At 36.8% G+C, this 21129-nt stretch overlaps 1 protein-coding gene across 1 annotated transcript in view; it reads left to right on the forward strand.

Moving 5' to 3' along the window:
• The first annotated feature begins 235 nt into the window (after positions 1 to 235).
• The window catches only part of LOC115437893 (BMP/retinoic acid-inducible neural-specific protein 3-like), a 74629-nt gene continuing 53735 nt past the window's right edge, over positions 236 to 21129 (forward strand). The window contains exons 1-2 of the mRNA XM_030161275.1: positions 236 to 693; positions 805 to 1087. Of these exons, the coding sequence (XP_030017135.1) occupies positions 837 to 1087 (251 nt within the window). The 5' untranslated portion in view covers positions 236 to 693; positions 805 to 836. The remainder of the gene's footprint in view (positions 694 to 804; positions 1088 to 21129) is intronic.

Consider the following 21129-nt stretch of genomic DNA (forward strand, 5'->3'; position numbering starts at 1 on the left):
TTTACAGTATTGTTCTGGAAACCCCAGCTGCCAGTTTTTTGTTTTTTGTTTTTTTTTTGTACAGTGCACCGTTAATAACCAACCACCCAGGTTTCCTTTAAACTTGGGAGTTATTTTACCTTCTCGATGCACAAAAAAATGCATGATGGGTGGGTGGGGGTGGGGGGTGGGGGGTGGGGGGGAGGCGAAAAGCTCCGTGTGTTGAAGCAGCTGCTCATTCCTCCACCAGCTCCCACAGAGGAGAGGGCACAGCATCTCATACGCAGCGCAAGAATTCCACCAAGAAAACGCGCACTTCCCGGACCAAACAGAGGGATTTACTAAAGATGGAAATATCTACCTTTCCTGTGCAACATCTGGAGATATTCTAGCTGTGATTTCATTTGTAATTTTTTTTTTTTTTTTTTAATCTCCCTGCACGGACCTGCTCAGAATGAACTCCTTTTTCTTGCCTCCGCTGCTGCAACTTCAGTGGAGAGATGCGCGGATGCTGGAGGATCCGGATCGTCTCCAAAAATAAAGTTGAGCCAGAGCGCGCATCAAGTCCATCTGGAAAAGAGAAGAACTTACCTCCAATTAACACTTATTGTCGATTATTGTCACACAACAGGAGAGGTTTGACTTGTAGCCAACGTAAGAAAGGAGTTGGGTTCTTCCCGGAGGCGCATCCTTTGGTCCACATTGCAAAATCAGGTGAGTGTCATATGTGCGCAGTTTGGTCAATCTGCGCCACGCACGGCTCTGAAACTGTGGTATTTATTATTACTGTGTGTGTGTTTATGTGTGTGTGTCATCTTCCACCAGTCCGGAGAGAATGAGGTGTCGCTGGGTGAAGCATGAGCTGTCAGAGAACCAGTCATAAGCGGCTGTCTCTGCTATGGAAGGGGACGGCGGCTCTCAGCCTCTGGGTCTGCTGCTGGGGCTGGAGCTCCGGGGCCACTGGAGCTGGAGCAGGACCAGGATCAGGACCAGGAGACTCCCTGAGCTGGCTGCTGTCCGATAAAGGGCCCTTCCATCAGTCCCTAGAGTTCACAGAGGCTGCAGAGAGGTACCAGCAAGGATATGCCACCAGATACAAGATCTACAGGTGAGACAGATGGGAGTGTGTGTGTGTTTGTGTATGTGTGTGGTTATGTGTAGAAGTGTGTATTGGCAAGAATCTGGCAATACCATACAAATCACAGTTCTACAATCACAAATATGATGTATCATGATACTGATAAAAAGGCAGTTTTTTTAATGGTTTTGGGGTTTTTTTGAAAGATTTTTTCCTGGAAGAATTGATTTACAGCAGAAATCTGCACAAATATTAACCCTTTCATGCACGAATTACGAGAACCTTAGTAAAGATTTTTTTCTTGAGTGTTTTTATTCCTCTTTACACATTAAAAAAAAAAAAAAAAAAAGCGATCCATTTTTTTTTTTCATGGAGTTATAAAAATGTCCATAGATTTAATTTTTGAAGTAAAGAAACGTATGTTTAAAACCCAATATCAGAAAGTACGGAAGAGCATTAGGGCCACTGGAAAAAAATAGAATAAACTAAAGTCCAATATGTATTTCTTCTTATTATTATTATTATGAGAAAAAAAAAGTCAGAATTCTGAGAAAAAAGTCAGAATTCTGAGATTAACGTCAAAATTCTGAGTTTAAAGTCAGAATTCTGTGGGAAAAAAAGCAGAATTCTGAGGAAAAAAAGGCAGAATTTGGAGTTAAAGTCAGAATTCGGAGAAAAAAGTTAGAATTCTGAGATTAACGTCAAAATTCTGAGTTTAAAGTCAGAATTCTGAGGGAAAAAAGCAGAATTCTGAGAAAAAAGGCAGAATTCTGAGATTAAAGTCCAGTGGCCCTAATCCTGTTCCGTAAGAAAGTAATATGAAAACAACGAAATAAAACATTTTTAATGCTGCACATCTGATGTTTTCTCACATTTTAACATATTCTAGTCCTAGTTATTACTCACGTCATGGAAATAACATGCAAAAAAAAAAAAAAAAACCTTTTTGTCTAATGAATAACAGGTGATTTCCACTCAAACATGTTAATGCAGATCAGGTTTATGAAGAAGAGCAAAGTTACAGTAATGGTCTGAATATCAGTATATGGGATGGTGCATAAACAGCCACTGTGTTGGCTGATATGGAACTAAACCAACAAAACCCATGAATATACAAGAGAACAGCTGGAGAAGAACTGTCCACTGGAGTGACCACTATGCATGAAAGGGTGAATCAAGATTTTTATTCCTCTTTAGGCATGGGCATTAGGCTAATGCTATATCATAAAATGTTCCTGTGTTCAAACTGAAATTCTGTTTAACAGACATTACAGTTTCAGATCCTGTTCAAATGTTCAGATTCTATTAGTTCAGAACTAACATCAGAACAGTATTTTTATTTAACATCTCCCTTTCAGACAGTAAAAAGTACTTTTAGGATACATCAAGTAACCATTATTTAATAAAACAGTGTTAAATTATATTAAATAAAATAAAAACAATAAAGAAAACCAAAAAAACAAAAACAAACCTCCGCCATATCTGCATTTGAATAAATACCTAAAAATATCGATGCAGTACTTTTTTAATATCGATACAGTATCGTGAAATAAAATAAACCAATATTTTCTAACACCCCTAGTTATGTGGACAAACCATCTCTGTGGTTCTAAACCAGGGCTGTCAAACTCATTTTCTCTCAGGTTCCACATTCAGCTAAATTTGATCTCCAGTGGGTCAGACCAGTCAAATAATAACATAATAACCTGTAAATAATAACAACTCTAAATTTTTTATATGCAAAAAATAACATTAAATGATGAAACTATTTCTATCCAAAACAAAAAATGTGAATAAGTGAAAAAAAAAAGAAATTTCTGAAGAAAAACAAGTACAATTTTATTAATTTTATGCCTCAACTTATGATTTCTACATGTGCATTACAGATCCGATCTACAAAGACACAAAACAGGCAGAATATTGTTGAATTTACACCTATTTTTCTTTAGACATTCCAGAATGTTCATATTTGTTCAGGTTATTGACATTTTATTGTTAAAGGATGTCAGAATTTAATGTTCTTTGCAATAACTCAAAGAGAAAAAAAATTATGTTGGCATTATTTAGAGGCATAATGTCATATTATTTTTCTCACATTAAACCAAGAAGAACATTTGGAGTCATTATTTCTAGATTATGATGCTGTTATTTTTGAGTTTGATACCCTTGACTGTTATTATCTTCAGGGTAATTTTTGCATTTTGCACTTTGTAAGTTCATCCGGATTGGAACCTTTGGCGGGCCAGTTTTGGTCCCTGGGCCGCATGTTTGACACCTGTGATCTAAACATTAAAAGGCTTTAAGATTTGGATGTCAGGGGTAAGGTTAAGGTCTCCCCACTGTGATATTTAAGGTTAATATAAGCACTGTCAATGTGTCAGAGATAAATGGGCATTGCTCTGTGTTGGATTTATTTTCTCAGAGGCTGGTCTGTGAGTGTTTGCAGGTATTCATTTCACTCAACATCCCACTAGATCATTTCACTGATGAGCACTTTGAGCCAGAGAGGAACTAATCAGTGGAAGCAGCTGTTTTTAGTGTTGGAAATGAAAACCTGCACACTCACAGGTACCACACCTGCACGGAATTATATGCAAACCCAATGACCAAATCCAGAATCCTTTTGCACCTTTCCTTTTTAAAAAAAAAAAAAAAAAAAACATACTTGAATCACTTTAGACTAGTGGTTTCCAACCTTTTTTGGCTCGTGACTCCATTTTAACATCACAAATTTCTGGTGACCCCAGACATTCAAAACAGACACTTTTTTTTTTTTTGCTAAAATTAATTTGTTTTTGATCATTTAATAGTTTGCTGTACTATGTTACAAATAAATGTTAATTTTAGATGACATTTAGTTTATATAATGTACATTTTTGTGGACAGAGGCAGTAAATCCAAGTGTAGATTAATGCACAAAGGGAGAATTTGATTTTCCTTGGTCAGGATATGTACAGTCAGTCCAGCTGTGATTTACAAGGAGGACAATTAATACTGAACAAACAAGAACTCAAACTATGAATTATGAAAGAGCTGCAGCATCTGAAACTGACCACAATGAACATTTGACACAGAAACAGAACCACAGTGCTGCAGTTTCAGACTCACAGTTTGTCATGTCTGTTATGGATTGGGATTGTCTCTGTCAACTCACCATATGTTTTTTATTGGTAAGTTTTAGTTGTTTTTTTTTTTATCAATTACTATAAATTTCAGGCGACCCCATCTGAATTCCCGACCCCAATGTTGAAAAACACTGTTTTAGACTGAACAGAGATCAGTGATAAAAATATTCCTCCTCTTTTCTGGCTGGTTTCGTCTTTTTCCCTGCGTGCACAGATAATTCTGCTATTGCTCATGTCTTAAATGACCCCTGTAGCAGGAGTTCCTTAATCCCATGACAGTGCATATCTGTCACATCTTTTCACTGACTTCCAGCGGCGTCCCTGAGCTGCACTACGCTGCTGTCTTTGTGTAAATATTCCTCATTATCATCCTGTAGACTTGCAGTGCATTCCTGTTTTTCATACCCGTTATGTTTCCATCGATGCCCTCTTGTCACATGTGTGTTTACGTATTGTAAATGCACTATGACGTGTTCATGATTGGGTTTATTTTCGATGTGTTTTGTCGCCGTATCTGCAGTCTTTATAGTTTGGTTGATTAATGCAGATTGTTGGTGTCTGCTGGGCTGGACATTGCCAAGGGTATTCTGAAGTGAAAAAATGCTTTATGATGTGCATTTACAGGTGTATGAATCATCTGGTCCATTATCTCCTCTCAGGAATCTTTTAGGCGATGGTGTTTATCTCTTAGTGACACCTGCATTTTGTCAATAGCCCATGCTTCATAAAAATGCCATTCCCTTTACTTGAGGCTTTTCTTTTCCAAATCTGTTCCATAATTAGTGGCAGTCAGTGAAAATAAGAGCGAGGTAGACAGTTTAGATAGACTATCATCTCATCACACAAAGGTGTTTCATCCGAGAGAAATCAAAACTGAGGGACTAAGGGAATAGGGAGTTAAAATTAACAATAGCTGATGTAACAAAATTAGTCCTACAGATGACACAAGAGTCACTTTCTTCGCATGATTTGGTCTATTTATCAAGCGTAATGTTTATGTACCTGTATATGCGACCCATAAGGGGACTTAATTAACACATCACAGATCTTAGGCTTTCACAATAATAACATTTAAATGGACAAGACGTAAACTCAATTTGTGATGTCTTTTTCTGGTCGTTTTATCCCACTAGTACAAGCCTAACAGCTGTTTATTAACACATATAAACAAGATTCATGTATTAACATTAAACACCTGAAAACTGCATTTGTATTTTCATTGTAGACTTTAGACTTATAAGCAAAACTTGCACGGATCACATTGACATAAATAAATAAATTACTACTGACTGATTGCAGTAGGAGTGAAGAACCTCAGGGTGAGGGAGATTTCTAAGAGAAAATAGAAAATTACGTGGAATTTTTAGGTAGTAAAGTTGTTTTTGCAGCGGTGAACGTAAACAAGCATAATAACTCTGCAAACTAATATCTGAAGCAGTTCTTTAATGATTGTGACAGAGTCTACAAGCATCTTTTAGATTTATTCAGACATAAGTGTCTGATATTTATGAAATAAACATGGATTAGTACATTTGTTTATGTACACATGTATTTGGTTTGCTATATTGTTGATTTTTTTGTATCTCAGTTGTCTAATAGGTTTCATTTCTAGGTTGTGCATATACTTTATGTACTATATGAAATCGCTGTCACATCACTCCATATGACAAGTAATGCACTGATATAGTAAATTGATGAAAAAATGCACTGTAAAAAAAATACTGTTGTTTTTACGGAAAAAAAACTGGCAGCTGTGGTTTCCAGAACAATACTGTAAAAAACACATCCAACTGTAAACATATTTAAGGGAGTAACATGTAGATTTAACATTTTAAACATGTAGACTTAACACTGGATTTAAATGGTAAATGTTCTGCACTTATTTAGCTCATTTTCTCCACCTTCATGGTGTCCACAGCTCTTTCCAAAACCACCAGGTCCAACTGGGACCAGTTTAGGGTTCAGTGTCTTCCATGGACACTTTGACATATGGACAGTCAGAGCCAGGATTGGAACCACCAACCCTTTGGTTATTGGATGAGCTGCTCAACCAACTCTACCAACCCATTCATTTACAAATTTAAAATGTTACATTGTAAATGTTTACTTTTTTATAACTATATATATATACATATATATATATATATATATATATATATATATATATATATATATATATATATATATATATATATATATATATATATGTGTATATATTTAAAGCAAATAGATTGTTATTTCAACATTATGGTCTTGCAATTTAAAGAACACTGCATTGTTTTTCAATTTACAGTTTTATTGTCTAAAAACAATATGAATACATCATTTCTACATCCAAATCTGGTTGTGTTCACATACTCTTTCTGTAAAAACTACAGCTATATTTGATTTAATCGTTAACACAAAAATCTTTTCAAATAAACAACTTTGCATTGTATTGTCACTTACAGTTTTTTTATGTTGCAATTTTACAACTTTTTGGTGTTAATTCTGCAGTCATTTTTTACAGTGTGCATGTTTTGTTTCAACACAAATTCTAAAAGAACACATATATTTGGAAAGTTAAGAGTAATAACAACACAAAAAAAAATAATTTTCAGGGATAATATTTGAAGTTTAAAAAACAAACAAACCTTTTTTCTGGCTTATATGTGAACAGCCCATATATTAGTATTATGTGACCTGAACAGTGGGTGGTTTAGGCTTCATTGACTGACTTCAGCCCATCGGCAAATCAGACATTCGCAGATGTCAGTGGCCACTGTTAATCCGTTGTGGTTATATGAAAGGTTGCTTCATGAATATACATGACTGAATATGCGCTCACTGACAAACAGATTTGTTTTTATCATAAAGATGTCTTTGTTTATAACACAAAAAGGATAAATAAATAACAGCAAACATAAAATATGCAAAGAAAAAAAACATTAGCTATCAGCCATATTATTCTTTTAAGTATTTGTATCAACTCAGAATATCACAGCCGGTGCTATTATTACTTCCCTTGTGCATACTGTGTACATTTTCACTTCATATACACAGATGCATGCACGTATTATGTTTTACATTACACCATTCCCACAGAGTTGCATGTGCTCCATATTTTTTTATGCACTCATAAATAACCTCAGGGTTAAACTGCTTTTCTCTGACCTCTGTAATGTCAAAAACCACCAAACGCACATAACACATGGCTGCGGGTCATATAGCATCATGTGACAAAGCGGTGGATTTCTTTCTCACATCTGTTCCTTTCAAAGTTCCTTCCCTCCGATGACTCGTGCTCATCACTATTAATTGCTTACAGTACATACAGTAAATGTCCATGTGTAGATTTCTGAGTTCAACACTTTTGTTTGCCATATGTGCATGCTGATGGAGCAGCTGCAGGCGAAACCCTGGGCTGGAAATACAACACCCATCTGCCCACCAGGGACAGACAGTCAGCCTGTCCCCTCGTTAGGATGATTGGCTGTAATGACACACTCCACACTGTCCGGCTTCACCAATTATTTCTGTGCCGATCATTTTTCTCATGGCAGTGATTTGATTGCCTCCCCGAAGGAGAGGAAGGTATACAGAACAGCAGGCAACACAGTCATAGGTAGGCATTTACTGCTGCGGCGGAGGGAGGAGGGATTGGAGAGAGCAGCTCAACGGTATCTCCCTGCTGGTTTGTGAATATCTCCAGTTCAGCTGTTTGATGTTTGTCCAAAGGGCATGAGATAACAAACGACGGCAGCTGACAATTTGAGACTTTTGTTTAGGTCTTTCTCTCTCTCGGGGAGTTGCAGCATTGCATCACAATAAGTTCTGCGTTAGTTCTGCTGCAGTTATTTGAAATGGTGACAAGCTTGGACTGACAGTAAACCCATGAGCAATGATTTCCAACCAGGTGCGTTGTACCCCAGAGGGCTGTTGCCAAAGGGGAGTCTACATGGAACAACCGGTGGATTGTGGAGCTCAGTTAATTGGAAAAAAAACAGATATGGTAACTTTGTAAAACGTACAGACTTTTCTATTTGTGTACAGAGGTAATGTTTCTAAACAGTTCAGCCTTTTACCAACACAAGAGCAATCAGGACCATTGTGCAATGCCAGTGATTTCCTCTCGGATCGAATCCAGTTAAGCCTGACGTCACGGTGCCATTAGAGTCATTTCCAGGTCCAAACGTGCCTGTTTGTTCACTTATTATCAGTGTTGTGCAGGTTACTTCCAAACTGTAATCCATTACAGATGACTTGTTACTGTAATTTAAAAGTAATTCCTTATCTTATGATATTAATGTCTCAGAATTGTAAAGCGTTTCATGACTCCTGTGTTATTTTTGAGCTACATACAGACTCGCATCATAAATGGTGCATGCATAGTAGAGCCCAAACCCCCCTAATAGGCCCACCCCCCCAGTACAAGAGATAGGAGCATAAATTTGCAGCCTGAAATACATGTGGACGGATCGCTCAGTAAGTCATGCTACAGTCTGCGATGTTCGAATCCCAGCAGGAACACTTGCATTTTTTTTTTCAACATTTCACATATTCAAACAGAGGACGCAGCGCTGAGGATGCAGGTAGCTAAATCCACAATCGGTAAAGAATATTAACTAGCCATAGAAACGTTAGCTTACCTTGTCATTGCTGATCACAGGGATCATGCTAATGCTAACTAGCTTCTGTAAAGCAGGGTTAGGGTTAGTAATGAGCATACGTCCATGTGACCAGTGGACTGTCTTCTGTCATCTTCACCCATTGGCTGAACAACAGGAAACAGAACTTTGCAGACAGACTTTTGTTCCTTAAGGCAGTGTTTTTCAACCTTGGGGATGGGACCCCATGTTGGGTCGCCTGAAATTTCTAGTAATTGATAAAAATAAAAAGCTTACCAATAAAAAAATATATGGTGATTTGAGAGAGACAATCCTGACCCATAACAGACATGACAAACTGTGAGTCTGAAACTTCAGCACTGCGGTTCTGTTTATCTGTCAAATGTTCATTGTGGTCAGTTTCAGATGCTGCAGCTCTTTCATAATTCATAGTTTCAGTTCGTGTTTGTTCAGTATTAATTTTCCTCCTTGTAAATCACAGCTGGACTGACTGTACATATCCTGACCAAGGAAAATAAAATTCTCCCTTTGTGCAGTAATCTACACCTGGATTTACTGCCTCTGTCCATAATAATATACATTATATAGACTAAATGTTCATCTAAAATTTACTTTTACTTGGAACATAGTATAGCAAACTATTACTTGATCAAAAACAAATTAATTTTAGCAAAAAAAAGAAAGTCTCCATTTTGAATGTCTGGGGTCGCCAGAAATTAGTGATGTTAAAATGGGGTCATGAGCCAAAAAAGGTTGGGAACCACTGCCTGAATGTCTCATGGTCTTGCTGTTTTGTGGGTTTTTTTTTTTTTTTTTTTTTCATTTGAGCAATTAAATCATGGGCTGTTGAACATGTACCGAGTAAAATATTACTGAAAATTGATCACACTGGGTTACAAAAAACATATTTTTTGCAAGTTGTCTAGGTTTTTTCAACCGAATTAGGACCATTTTAGCACTGCTAAATCCAAAAATGACATCTGTTTTTCTCAATCAGGTCAGGTTTTTTTGCTAATTTGATTTTGAAAATTTGATCTTCTCACAAAATTGATTACATTTTTGTAAACTTTATCTTGGTCACCAAGTTTAATACCAAAATAAGATTGGTAAGCACACTTTATGAAACTTGTGACTTGATTCCTGTTAGGTACAATGGTGTATTCACCGCAGATGTAGCAGAATATGTCAGGCTTATTTTTGCAAGATCTTCTAGTCGAAGCCATTTCAGTCACCTGTAATATTAAAAAAACATTAATCATAAATTGGCAAAAGTAAAATCTTCAGAACTCGTTTATTGCAAGAAATATGAAAGAATTTTGTGTCATATGATGTGAAAATGCCCATAAATGTAAGCAAAAATGTTAAAAAGCCAATATGTAGCATAGTTCAGAAAGTTGACCTGATTGAGCAAAATTAATGTGATTTTTGGATTCAGCACACCAAAATGATCCTAAATCAGCTCAAAAAACTTAAACAATAAATTTGTTGTTGACCAGTGTTAGTAATGCCTTACACTACTGTGTTATAGCAAAAAGTAATCCGTTACTATAATGCATTATTTTTGTAACGCGTTACTCTTAACACTACTTATAAAGACATTCTTTAGTGAGGCTCCAGTTAAGGTCCAGGGGGGCTACATTCATTTATTTACATTAAATGTACTGGTGCAGTTTTCCATAGTCAGGTTGCAGTTTTAAGTGTCTTAATATTGTTTCAGCTCCTGGTTCGTTTACAGCAGTGCATCACTTCACTTCATGCACAGCTGCGCATTGGCATAAATCATTACTTTATTTACCGTCCCCTGAACTGGACAGCGCAGATAAATGACTGACAATTGAAACACAAAGCAGGGAGATGTGAACAAACTCATAAAAGCCTTATTTTATATCAGGGTAATCCATAAAGATCTGGTTTGGCAGATGCAGTGGGAACTAATGTTAGAGAGCTGTTATGCAAAAAAATTCTTCTTTTTTCTTTTCTTTTTTTTTTTCTTTTACAACTCTTGTAGCTTTACTTATCAACATCACCCACTTCCTGTGCTCTTTATCATCACATGTGAAGTGGTTGAATGACAGCTGAATTTGTTTTATGGACTCAGGGACATAGTACTGAAGCAGACTGAATATAGGAATGAACAGAATGTGAGCTCAAAGTAGTAGGAGTAGTAGGAATAATTTATTCATCCATTTAACAGAACACAATTTATACATACATACAATTTTGATTTCTTTATTAACCCATAAAGACCCAAACAGCCTCTGACGACAAAAACCTACTGATCTAAACTGTTCAATACATGTTGATCCACTAATCCTATCAATACATGTAAATAATTGGTGTAAAATGCTGTTGGTCGTCTTTTCATGCTCATCAGATATGACCCATTTTTACTTTCAGAGCCTCTGTTGTTACCGTGGAAACACCATCATTTTCTACAACATTGATTCACCATTAAAACCCGTGGAGTCTGATAAATTACAGCGGCTGGAGACACTTGGTATATGTTAATTTAGTGATATATTTTGCTGAAAAAGACACTGTTTCTTCAGTTTTCTCTGTCTGATATAATAACCCTCAACTTTAATTTGAGCTTTAATGAACATCTACATGATCAGTGAATTTCATAGAGGAAATCACATGGTTTTTACTGTAAAAACACAAAATACAGTGGACAGTATCATAACAAATGATGAAAATCACTTAAGAAAACTGAAATATATAGAAAAAACTATTTTGGAACTGCCACATAAGTAGCACTGGGTCTTTCTGGGTTAAGTATGGGTGAAAAGGCGTAGGCTGAAGGAACATGTTTTTTTGGCCTGCCTTATTTACAAGAAGGAAAGTTGCAGAAACAGAACAAGACAACAAAATGGCACAGTTTTAAACAATAATATAAATAAAACACATAATATAAATCTCAGCAGAATCTTAGGTTTATACTAACAGTTGACTTACTTTATCCTAATATTTTGTATTTATTGAATACCTTTTTTATAACTTAAATCTTTATTGAGTTTTATGTACAATTATAAGAACAACCAAAAAAACAGACAAAAAACAAAACAAAACACGACAACCAAGAGAACAAATGAGTACAAAAGAAAACAATGGGCCCGTGTAGCAACAGTCAGTCTATTGATTTTGTGTAAATATAGTCCATTTATTCCACTTTTTATTCAACTGTGGCTCTTGTAGTCTCAGTCTGTGTGTTAATTTTTCCATTACAAATATTTCTTCAATTGTGGATATCCACTGGTCCTTTGATGGAATGGTTGCCTTTCCCCATTTCCTTGTTCTAGTTACGTCCGCCAGGAGGTATATTGATCGCTTTGCTTTGTGTGTTTGCGTGCGTGCGTGTGTGCATGTTTGTTTGTTTGTTAGCAAGATAACTCAAAAAGTTATGGAAGGATTTTCATGAAATTTTCAGGAAATGTTGATACTGTCACAAGGAAGAAATGATTAAATTTTGGTGATGATCGAGGGGGGGGGGGGGGGGGGGGGGGGGGGGGGGGGCACGGGGGCCCACTGATCTGCCTTGGTGGAGGTCTGCGCTCTCCGAGTGCTTTTCCTGTTTTTTTTGCAGCTGTTCAGAATGTTTTAACCAGATATTCATCCTTTTTAAGAATGGTTGTGTCCCAAAAGTCACAACGATATAGAACATCAGGAATCAGTGGAATTGAATAACCCAACACATGGTACAGTACGTCCCCAATCATCTTCCAAAAACAGTAATATGTGGACATTTCCAAAATATATGTGAATGGTCTACATCAGCTTCACCACATTCGCGCCAATACCTTTGGTGCATTTGCAGATGTTTGCTTTTGAATTTTGGAGTAATAAAAATAAAACCTTAGTTTTAAACATACTTTAAATTTAGCGATTTAGTGAAGTATTAACGTGGATATTAGTTATGACTCAATATGCAGCTGATTCCTTTACTTATTAGGGTCTTAGAAAAATATGTTGAAATTGATATGTCTTGTACATTTTTGACTTTTGGAACAATGTTCATCTGTCCTTACAAATCCGATCTCATGGTGACAGCGCTAATGAAAGGCCTGAACACAATCAGGATACATTAATGCATTAATGTCTGATCACTCAGTCTGCGTCCTCTTTGTCTGAACAGAAATGTTGAAGGACTCCCTGTTCGGCTGACGTGCCTGGTCCGTGTTTTAAGTTTTAAAGACATCTCAAATTTCCTAAAAACCCACAAGGATGCATTATGAGGGCTGCATATGTGTATTGCAGACTGAATAGTGCACTGCTTTTGCCCATTTTTTTTTTCTGTGTGAGAAAACAGTATCTGCAGTTCATGAAATTCAATAGAAATTCACAAACATAAGCGTGAAGATTCAATTAACACCAAAGTGTATGGCATGCAAGAAAGCCAATAAAAACAAATAGAATGGTCAAAGTTGTCATATCGATATAGAACATGCATTGATGGATTCGTGGCATCAGTTTATGCGAAGAATATGAAGTGGAAAATACTTCACCTAAAAAACTGTTGCCTTTGGGCAGCACAATGATCTGAATTTGTAAAGAAACTTTACAAAGCCAGGCTGTTAACTTATAATGAACATATGTTGAGTTTCAGGCTGTAGATGAGCTTGTTTATGTGCATATCAAGCAGCAAAGTCAGAGCCAGTCATAAGTGTGTATTCAGATCCACTCAGGACAGATGTTAACGCAAGGTCTGGATAGAGCCAAAGAAGTGGAAACATATGTAATATTAAAACATTATGCACTGCCCTTGGCTGCATAAATAGTCAAAACGCATACTTAAACCCAGGCACTCTCATGTTTGTAGACTGTGTGATCTTAATTTGGAATATGATATAGTTTTAACCCATAAAGACCCAGTGCTTTTTTATGCCGCGTTTCCACTACATAGAATCGGCTCGACTCAGCTCGACTCTGATACCAGGTCCTATTCCTGGAGTCTGTTTCCATTACTACCGACTTTACAGTACCTGGTCGTCATAGCGATGCGGCGCGTTACTTCTGTGTCGTCTGCTCAGAGAGTTGCTGATAAACTCGCTCATTCCGTGTTGTCTCGTCAAGCTCATGATGAATTTTTACGTCTGAACCTCCTGGACCGACCGTGGTGTAGTTTTACAGACTGTCGTCATGTGGATTCACCTACCGACATATTTACTGTAAACTTCTGCATCTGTTTTTTATAAAATGGCGGGTCACAGAGGCGACTCTCTGATCAGTCAGTGGTCTGCAGAGTTTACTCGTCACGTTTTAGTATCTGGTCCCCAGTCCTGGAACCTCAGTGGAGGTGATACCAAAAACTTAGTACCAGGTACCAGATTCCAGGTCCTTTTTCATAATGGAAACGCAAAAAGGCCAAGTCGAGTCAAGCCGAAACCACGTAATGGAAATGCAGCCTTAGTGGCAGTTCCCAAATGACTTTTTCTCTCTATTTAACCTTTCTTAAGTGATTTAACACCATTTATTATAATATTAGCTACTGCATTTTGCATTTTTTTCAGTGAAAACCATGCATTTTCCTGTATTTAATTTACTGATTATATAGATTCTCACAAACACTCACATTAAAATTAAGTCAAAGGGACTTTCAACAAAATCTATCATTAAAGGAGTCATATTTTGCTAAACCCACTTTTATTAGTCTTTGGTTCATTTATTTATGTATTTGGACTCTAATAGTTCATAAAGTTGGAATTTGAACCCTCCAGGTGCTGCAAAGCTATCTTTATATCAGGGATTAAAGTTCTCCGTCACCACGACGGATTTCCGTCAAATGGAAAAATTGAGGGGGAAAAAAGGCATTTTGAAGTAACTTCCCCACGTGTTTCGCGGAGTCCAGTCGGCATCGCGATCCTGTCCTGGGTCTGCTGTCCTGGGTCTGCAGGTGTTTAACACAGGCACGCCACGCACAGGGGGCTGATAGGTTTAACAGTGATGATAATAAGATGACTTCTTTATTTTTATGTTGGGAGGAGAGATTGACTATTTCTCTTTGGAAGGAAACGCTGCTCATTCTGTGCCTCAGAAACACATGGATAAGTTCAGCTTTACCGAAGTTCACCCTCCAGATGCTAACTGTAGTTTAGTGCTAACAAGTAGCTTTCATTATGAAAGAACCACCGCGAAAAGGGAAGAAGACACAACTGATCTACATGTACCTTCATGTTTGGGTTCATAGCGTATCTCCTCTTGCCGGTATATGACTAGTGTGTGTGTTTGTGTTTGCATGTATGTGCCCTTCCCGTGCGTGCGGCTGTGCGCGCCGCAGCCTTACGCGGTTACGCGCCTGACAGAAAAAAATAAAAGATTAGTTGGTTAGGGTTACATTTACACAGATATTTTCCCCAAAATTCATGTGCTGTTGGAGTTGGAGTTATGTTTTAGGAGTTCCTAAATTGTTAAATAAAAAGTTTTTCACTCATTTTTTGCAGTAAGGTTTTCTTCTAGTTATTTTCACTTGCTTCAAAGGTTTTCATACCCTTTAAAATTAACCAGAGAGCACCAAAATTGACCTGAAGCTTTAAAAATTTTCTGGGGGAGGACCCCCAGACCCCCCACCAATTCCACTCATGACATTTTTTCTCTCCATGTTACTAATCTTCTACACCTGTACACTCTCCCATTCAGTGTGTTTTACAGTATTGCCAAATTTGACTATATAAACTTGTACGCTATCGTAGTATTGTATTGCATCATTTTTAATAGTGGCCAATGATTTTGACCAGAAGAAAATTTTCAGTCAGATGAAAAATTTTTTGCTTTAATCCTTGCTTTATATTCATTCCCGCAAAAATTGGGTAGATTTCTACAACCTGTTTTAATCCCTGCTTAATTTGTTACATTTTTTAACTAGTTACGTCACAACATTTGCAGATATAAGGTCCAGACTTCCAACAAACATTTCTCAGAGTACAACATAATTGTTAATCAGCAGCAGCGGTTGTAGTAAAAACTGAAAATATGTCCAAAGATGGAGCCGATTACCTAAAATGTTCAGTTGTTGGTTGTATTAACGAACACAAGTGGCTGAGCAGGACAAAGCACACAGTCAATAACCTTGAGGTGGTTGGGTCATATGCATTTAAAGGGCCAGCGCTCAAAACGACCTTTCTGGTGTCATTACTCAGAAATATTGTTGAAGATGGACCTGTGGAGTTGAATTAATGAAGAATTCAGACCCAAGCAGAGCATTTACAGTTTATGTAGACCACAGGGAAATGTTTTAAAATGCATAATTCCATTTAAAAAAGCAAAAATATCACTCCTTTAAGTTAAGTTAACATTTTTCACCATTTATTTTAATATTAGCCACTGTATTTTGCATTTTTTTCAGTGAAAATCATGTATTTTCCGATATAAAATTCACTGATTATGTAGATGTTCATAAACGCTCCCTTTAAACTTAAGGGTTATTATATCCGAAACAGAGAAAACTGAGGAAAAAGTGACTTTTCAACAAAATCTATCATTAACTGAACATAAACCCAGTGTTTCCATCCATTGTCATTGATCAAACTCTATGGGTTTTACAGGTGAATCAATGTTGTAGAAGTTGACGGTGTTTTCACATTCACTACAGCGCCTCTGAACGTCCAAATGGGTCATATCTGATGACCGTGAAAAGATGACAAACTGCATTTTACACCAGTTATTTACATGTATTGATAGGATTAGTGGATGAACAGGTAATAAACATCACCAGTGGCTGTTTGGGTGTTTATGGGTTAAGAGGGATTGCACAAATCTTGTCTTCAAAAAAAAGAAAAAAAAAAGACATCAAAACTTCCCTACTCAGTAACATTCATGCAGAATGGTCAATTTTTCAGTGTAATCGCAGTATTTTACAGACAGCGTCACACTAGCCCGTGATTTCATAGCGTTCATGTCACTAGCACAGTTTTCTTGTCTGTGAGTTTATTTCTGTCCATTTCTAGCGACAGGCATCAGCATTTACTTGCATATTTTGTGTAATATGTTGTTTTGTGCTGTTGTAGAAGGGATGATGAAGAATTACTGTAAGTCTGTCGGCTGTGGATCCAACTTCTAAACTCCGACACAGATGCTTTAGAGTTATGTTGGGGTGAAGACGTTATTGATTGGAACTCAGAAAATAGGCCAACGGAAACACTGCAGGTGTATGTACAGGAATCTGTGGATGTGTTGGTTTTCTTCATATAGAAATTGGCCATGAATGTAAGAGTGAATGAATAATGGATCAATAATGTAAAGCGCTTTGGGTGCCTTGAAAAGCGCAAAACAGATCTAATCCATTATTATTATTTTTAGAAAATATTGTAATAATTTCAGTCTGAAATGATGCAAAAATGCAAGTTTCTAGTCAGACAACAACAAAAAACTATGACACACACAGAGAAACCTACCTAACTAACCTACAGTTTATAATTGGTGAGAAAATTACAATTTATCATATGATCATCTGGGCAGATCTCTCAGCTCTGATTAGAATCCTGCACCAGAATGTTTTATCATTCATGATGCACTTCTTCAATTTAGAGACACCAGTCAACCTTAAGGTGCAAACAGTATCATTGTGCTTTAGTTCTCAGAGAAAATTCACATAAACACAAACTGGCACATAGAGGTCCTATTAGGCCAGATCAGGATTTCAACACACAACTGTCTCCCTGTGGACTAACAGTACAAACCACTGAGTCACTGTATTGTCTTTTAATTCATGGCAATAAACAACATCATGATGATGCAAAAATATTTCATAAAAATAGATCTGCATAAATGTGCTTTTTGTGTGTTTTTATGGTTATTTCACTTTTTTTCTGTGCATGATTGTGTTGTGTATGTTTGGTTTCTAGTCTTATTACTGATTACTTTTAGCTCAGGAATGGCACAGTAAATTTTATAGCATTTTTATTTCTAATTCTGCAATGACAGTAAAGCTATTCTTTCATTCATTCACTGAACATAACAGTGTAATTTACAGCAGTAATAGAACTACACAAAAGTCACATCAAAACTATAAAATCAATCACAGACTGTGTGTAAAGCAGATTAGCTTAAGCATATTGAGTGCTGTGAACACATTCCAGTATTGTGTGAATTTGCAAACTGCACATAACTATATGTAAAAAATGCTTCCAACACAATTTAATTCAATATTCTTATAAAATGTAAACTAGAGCGCTGCAGTAATTTTTATGTTTGCTACATATTTCCTCTGTAGTCTAGACTTTAAAATACATACATAAGCATCAGTCAAATATAGTAGCATCACATAAAGCAACATCACCGGCTTGAAAATATTATTACAGCTGAGAAATATTTTATTGAATAGACGAGAGGTAAGCTCAGGGACACAAATCTCCAAGCTGAATTTAAAAGTTGAAATCCTGATCCTCGTTCAGCTATTTATTTTGACAATTATTTATTTGATTTCTTACTTTAAAACCACCTGTATTTCTTTCACTAGCATATTTATTTATATACCATTGAATATGCTGCATTCAGTAATTTTTTAAAATGCAGGAGCCGTCAACACGGAGAGGCTTAGATGGTTTTATTGAGCTGTAATTCACACTAGTATATGACAGGCTGAAGGGGAATATGATCCAATCAATCAGGGATTATTCAGACTAGATCCTGGTGAACTCAGTCTCTACCGTGTCCCCCGTTGGTGATTAAATGTACATTTGCCCCAAATTTACTGAGTTTAGATATTGATTTTTTAATGTGAGAATTGATTCCAGAAGAGGAAACACTTTGATGGGAATTATTGATGTTTCAATGTAGATCTATAACTGTCAGAGCCACAGCCAAGAAAAAAGAGAACAGGTATTCAGATGTTGGTTTAGCTCCTGAATCATCTGTTCTTTAAAGGAAGCTCAGGACAATAAGGGCTCATTTATGCTCTACGTTAAAGACGCAGACAGGTACAGATAGAGCGTTCTGTCCGTCCTCTGCATACATTCCGTACATAATTCTGTCAATTTTCGGGAGCTTGCAGATGCGTACCCAGACAGAGAATAAGGAGCAGTACCACTGGGAAACATGGAGGTAGTGTCGAGATTTGAGGAGAATAATTTCCAGAAATAGTGAAACTTTTCAAAGAGCGACTGTGTGTCTTAGTGAAAAACTACCGACATATTTATGACAACTCAATATCAACATTTGTATCCACATTAGTAAAACCTCCTCTGTCGTAAACATGTTTATTATTGACTTTCTTTTCTTCTCAAAAAACGTTACTCTTCTTTGTGATATTTAGTCAGTGTGGTAATGAAGAGCGCTGCCCTCTGGTGGAGTGATTGAGAAACGCTCTCTGCAACGCACTGGATTCACGAAGAATGAAGTAGAGGTAGACCAATATATTGATTTTTTTTCAATATCAGCCACCAGCCTCAATGTTTTTTTGAAAGCCAATATTTGATCAGTAGAAAAAAGTATAATATATTTGATTAGGCACCTGCATGGGCAGCACTTGAAGTTCAGTAAATATTAAAAGAGTACAATGTGTACGTGTATTAATAATTTCATTTATGTTGCTGCATAAAAATCTTAATTGTCTGAGTGTTTCATTTGTATTTTATGGTCAATGTACTTTAAAAAAAAATCAGCTGTAAATTTTGGCCTCAAAATCAGCTGTAGATATAGGCCATCGGCTGACCAAATTTTTAACTAGAAGCACTCGGAGAGCGCAGACCTCCGCCAAGGCTGATCAGTGCCCCCCCCCCCGTGGGCCCCCCCACCCCCGATAACCACCAAAATTTAATCATTTCTTCCTTATCCCATTTCCAACAAACCCTGAAAATTTCATCCAAATCTGTCCAGAACTTTTTGAGTTATGTTGCACAGTAACGATCAGTGCCCCCCCCCCCCCGTGGGTCCCCCCACCCCCGATCACCACCAAAATTTAATCATTTCTTCCTTATCCCATTTCCAACAAACCCTGAAAATTTCATCCAAATCTGTCCAGAACTTTTTGAGTTATGTTGCACACTAACGATCAGTGCCCCCCCCCCCCCCCCCCCCCCCCCGTGGGCCCCCCCACCCCTGATCACCACCAAAATTTAATCATTTCTTCCTTATCCCATTTCCAACAAACCCTGAAAATTTCATCCAAATCTGTCCTTAACTTTTTGAGTTATGTTGCACACTAACGGACAGACTAACAAACAGACATACAAACAAACAAACAAACAAACAAACCCTGGCAAAAACATAACCTCCTTGGTGGAGGTAAAAATCTGCATCATCATTGGCCAAAGAAAAACCCTTATCAGTCTGCCTCTAGTATGAAGGCAGTGACACTTGACAACGTTAGAAACAGATGTACGTTCATAAAGCGAGCATAAATGAGCCTTAAAGGAACAATATGTTGTATTTCTACGGTAAAATATTCACATAGGACCTAAAAGTATCAGAGTGTTTAGAATAAAGAGTCTTTAAGTTACACCAAAGATGCAAATTTAGAGATATGAACTGAATCTATTCCTCCTTTCAGTCCATCAGATTTATGTGACCACTAGAGGGACTAGTGAGAACCTTTTAGAGTCAATGTGACAAAATCTACAAGCTCCGTTGTTGTTTTCCCCACTGGACACAGCTCTAAATGAAAAGAATGGAGTTTGATGATGAAATGGCAGCGTTTGACTTTGATGATGAGGCTTATGGAGGTATAAAGTTATAATGTGATGTTATTATTATCAATGTGTTGTGATGATATTATTATCTACCAGTTCAGACTAAACTGTGACAGTTCTGACCTTATTTATTCAATTCTAAATAGATCTTTAGTGCAGCTATTGACAGCACAAACTGTACAGAAAACAGGGGATTTGTGGTTTTACTGTGGCTGTTTTCAGTCTAAAAACAGAGCTAAGCTAACAGAGCTATAATGAAAACTATCAGCTGATGCAGCATGTGAGGATTAGAAAACACAGTGTTATTTTGAGCAACTGTCAAAATAGGCAGCTACGAGTTTTAGTTTGAAGAAGAAAACTTGGTGACACCATAATACAGATGTGTGTAAACAGTGAGCTTTACACTTTATTCAGTGACTGATACAGTCTGTGGATATTGATTTGTTGATGGTTTTGGTTGTCTTAAGTGTGTTCTATTATGTGATTTCCTCCTGCTGTTTTAAATTTGGAATATAAATACTACCTAAATCCCCTTTGAGAAATGAATACTTTTAGCTGAACAACAATAATTGTAATCAATAAGAATAATAATAAAAGAAACTATAAGTTTAATATGTATCACTCATTTTAAGCTGTAACTCGTCACTGCTGATTGTGTCGGATGGATCTGCTTTGTCAGCCCACTGGTATATTTCTTTTTTTTTTTTTTTTTTTAAGTT

This window comes from Sphaeramia orbicularis, chromosome 17 (assembly GCF_902148855.1).
Source record: "Sphaeramia orbicularis chromosome 17, fSphaOr1.1, whole genome shotgun sequence".
In the NCBI taxonomy this organism is placed as follows: domain Eukaryota; kingdom Metazoa; phylum Chordata; class Actinopteri; order Kurtiformes; family Apogonidae; genus Sphaeramia; species Sphaeramia orbicularis.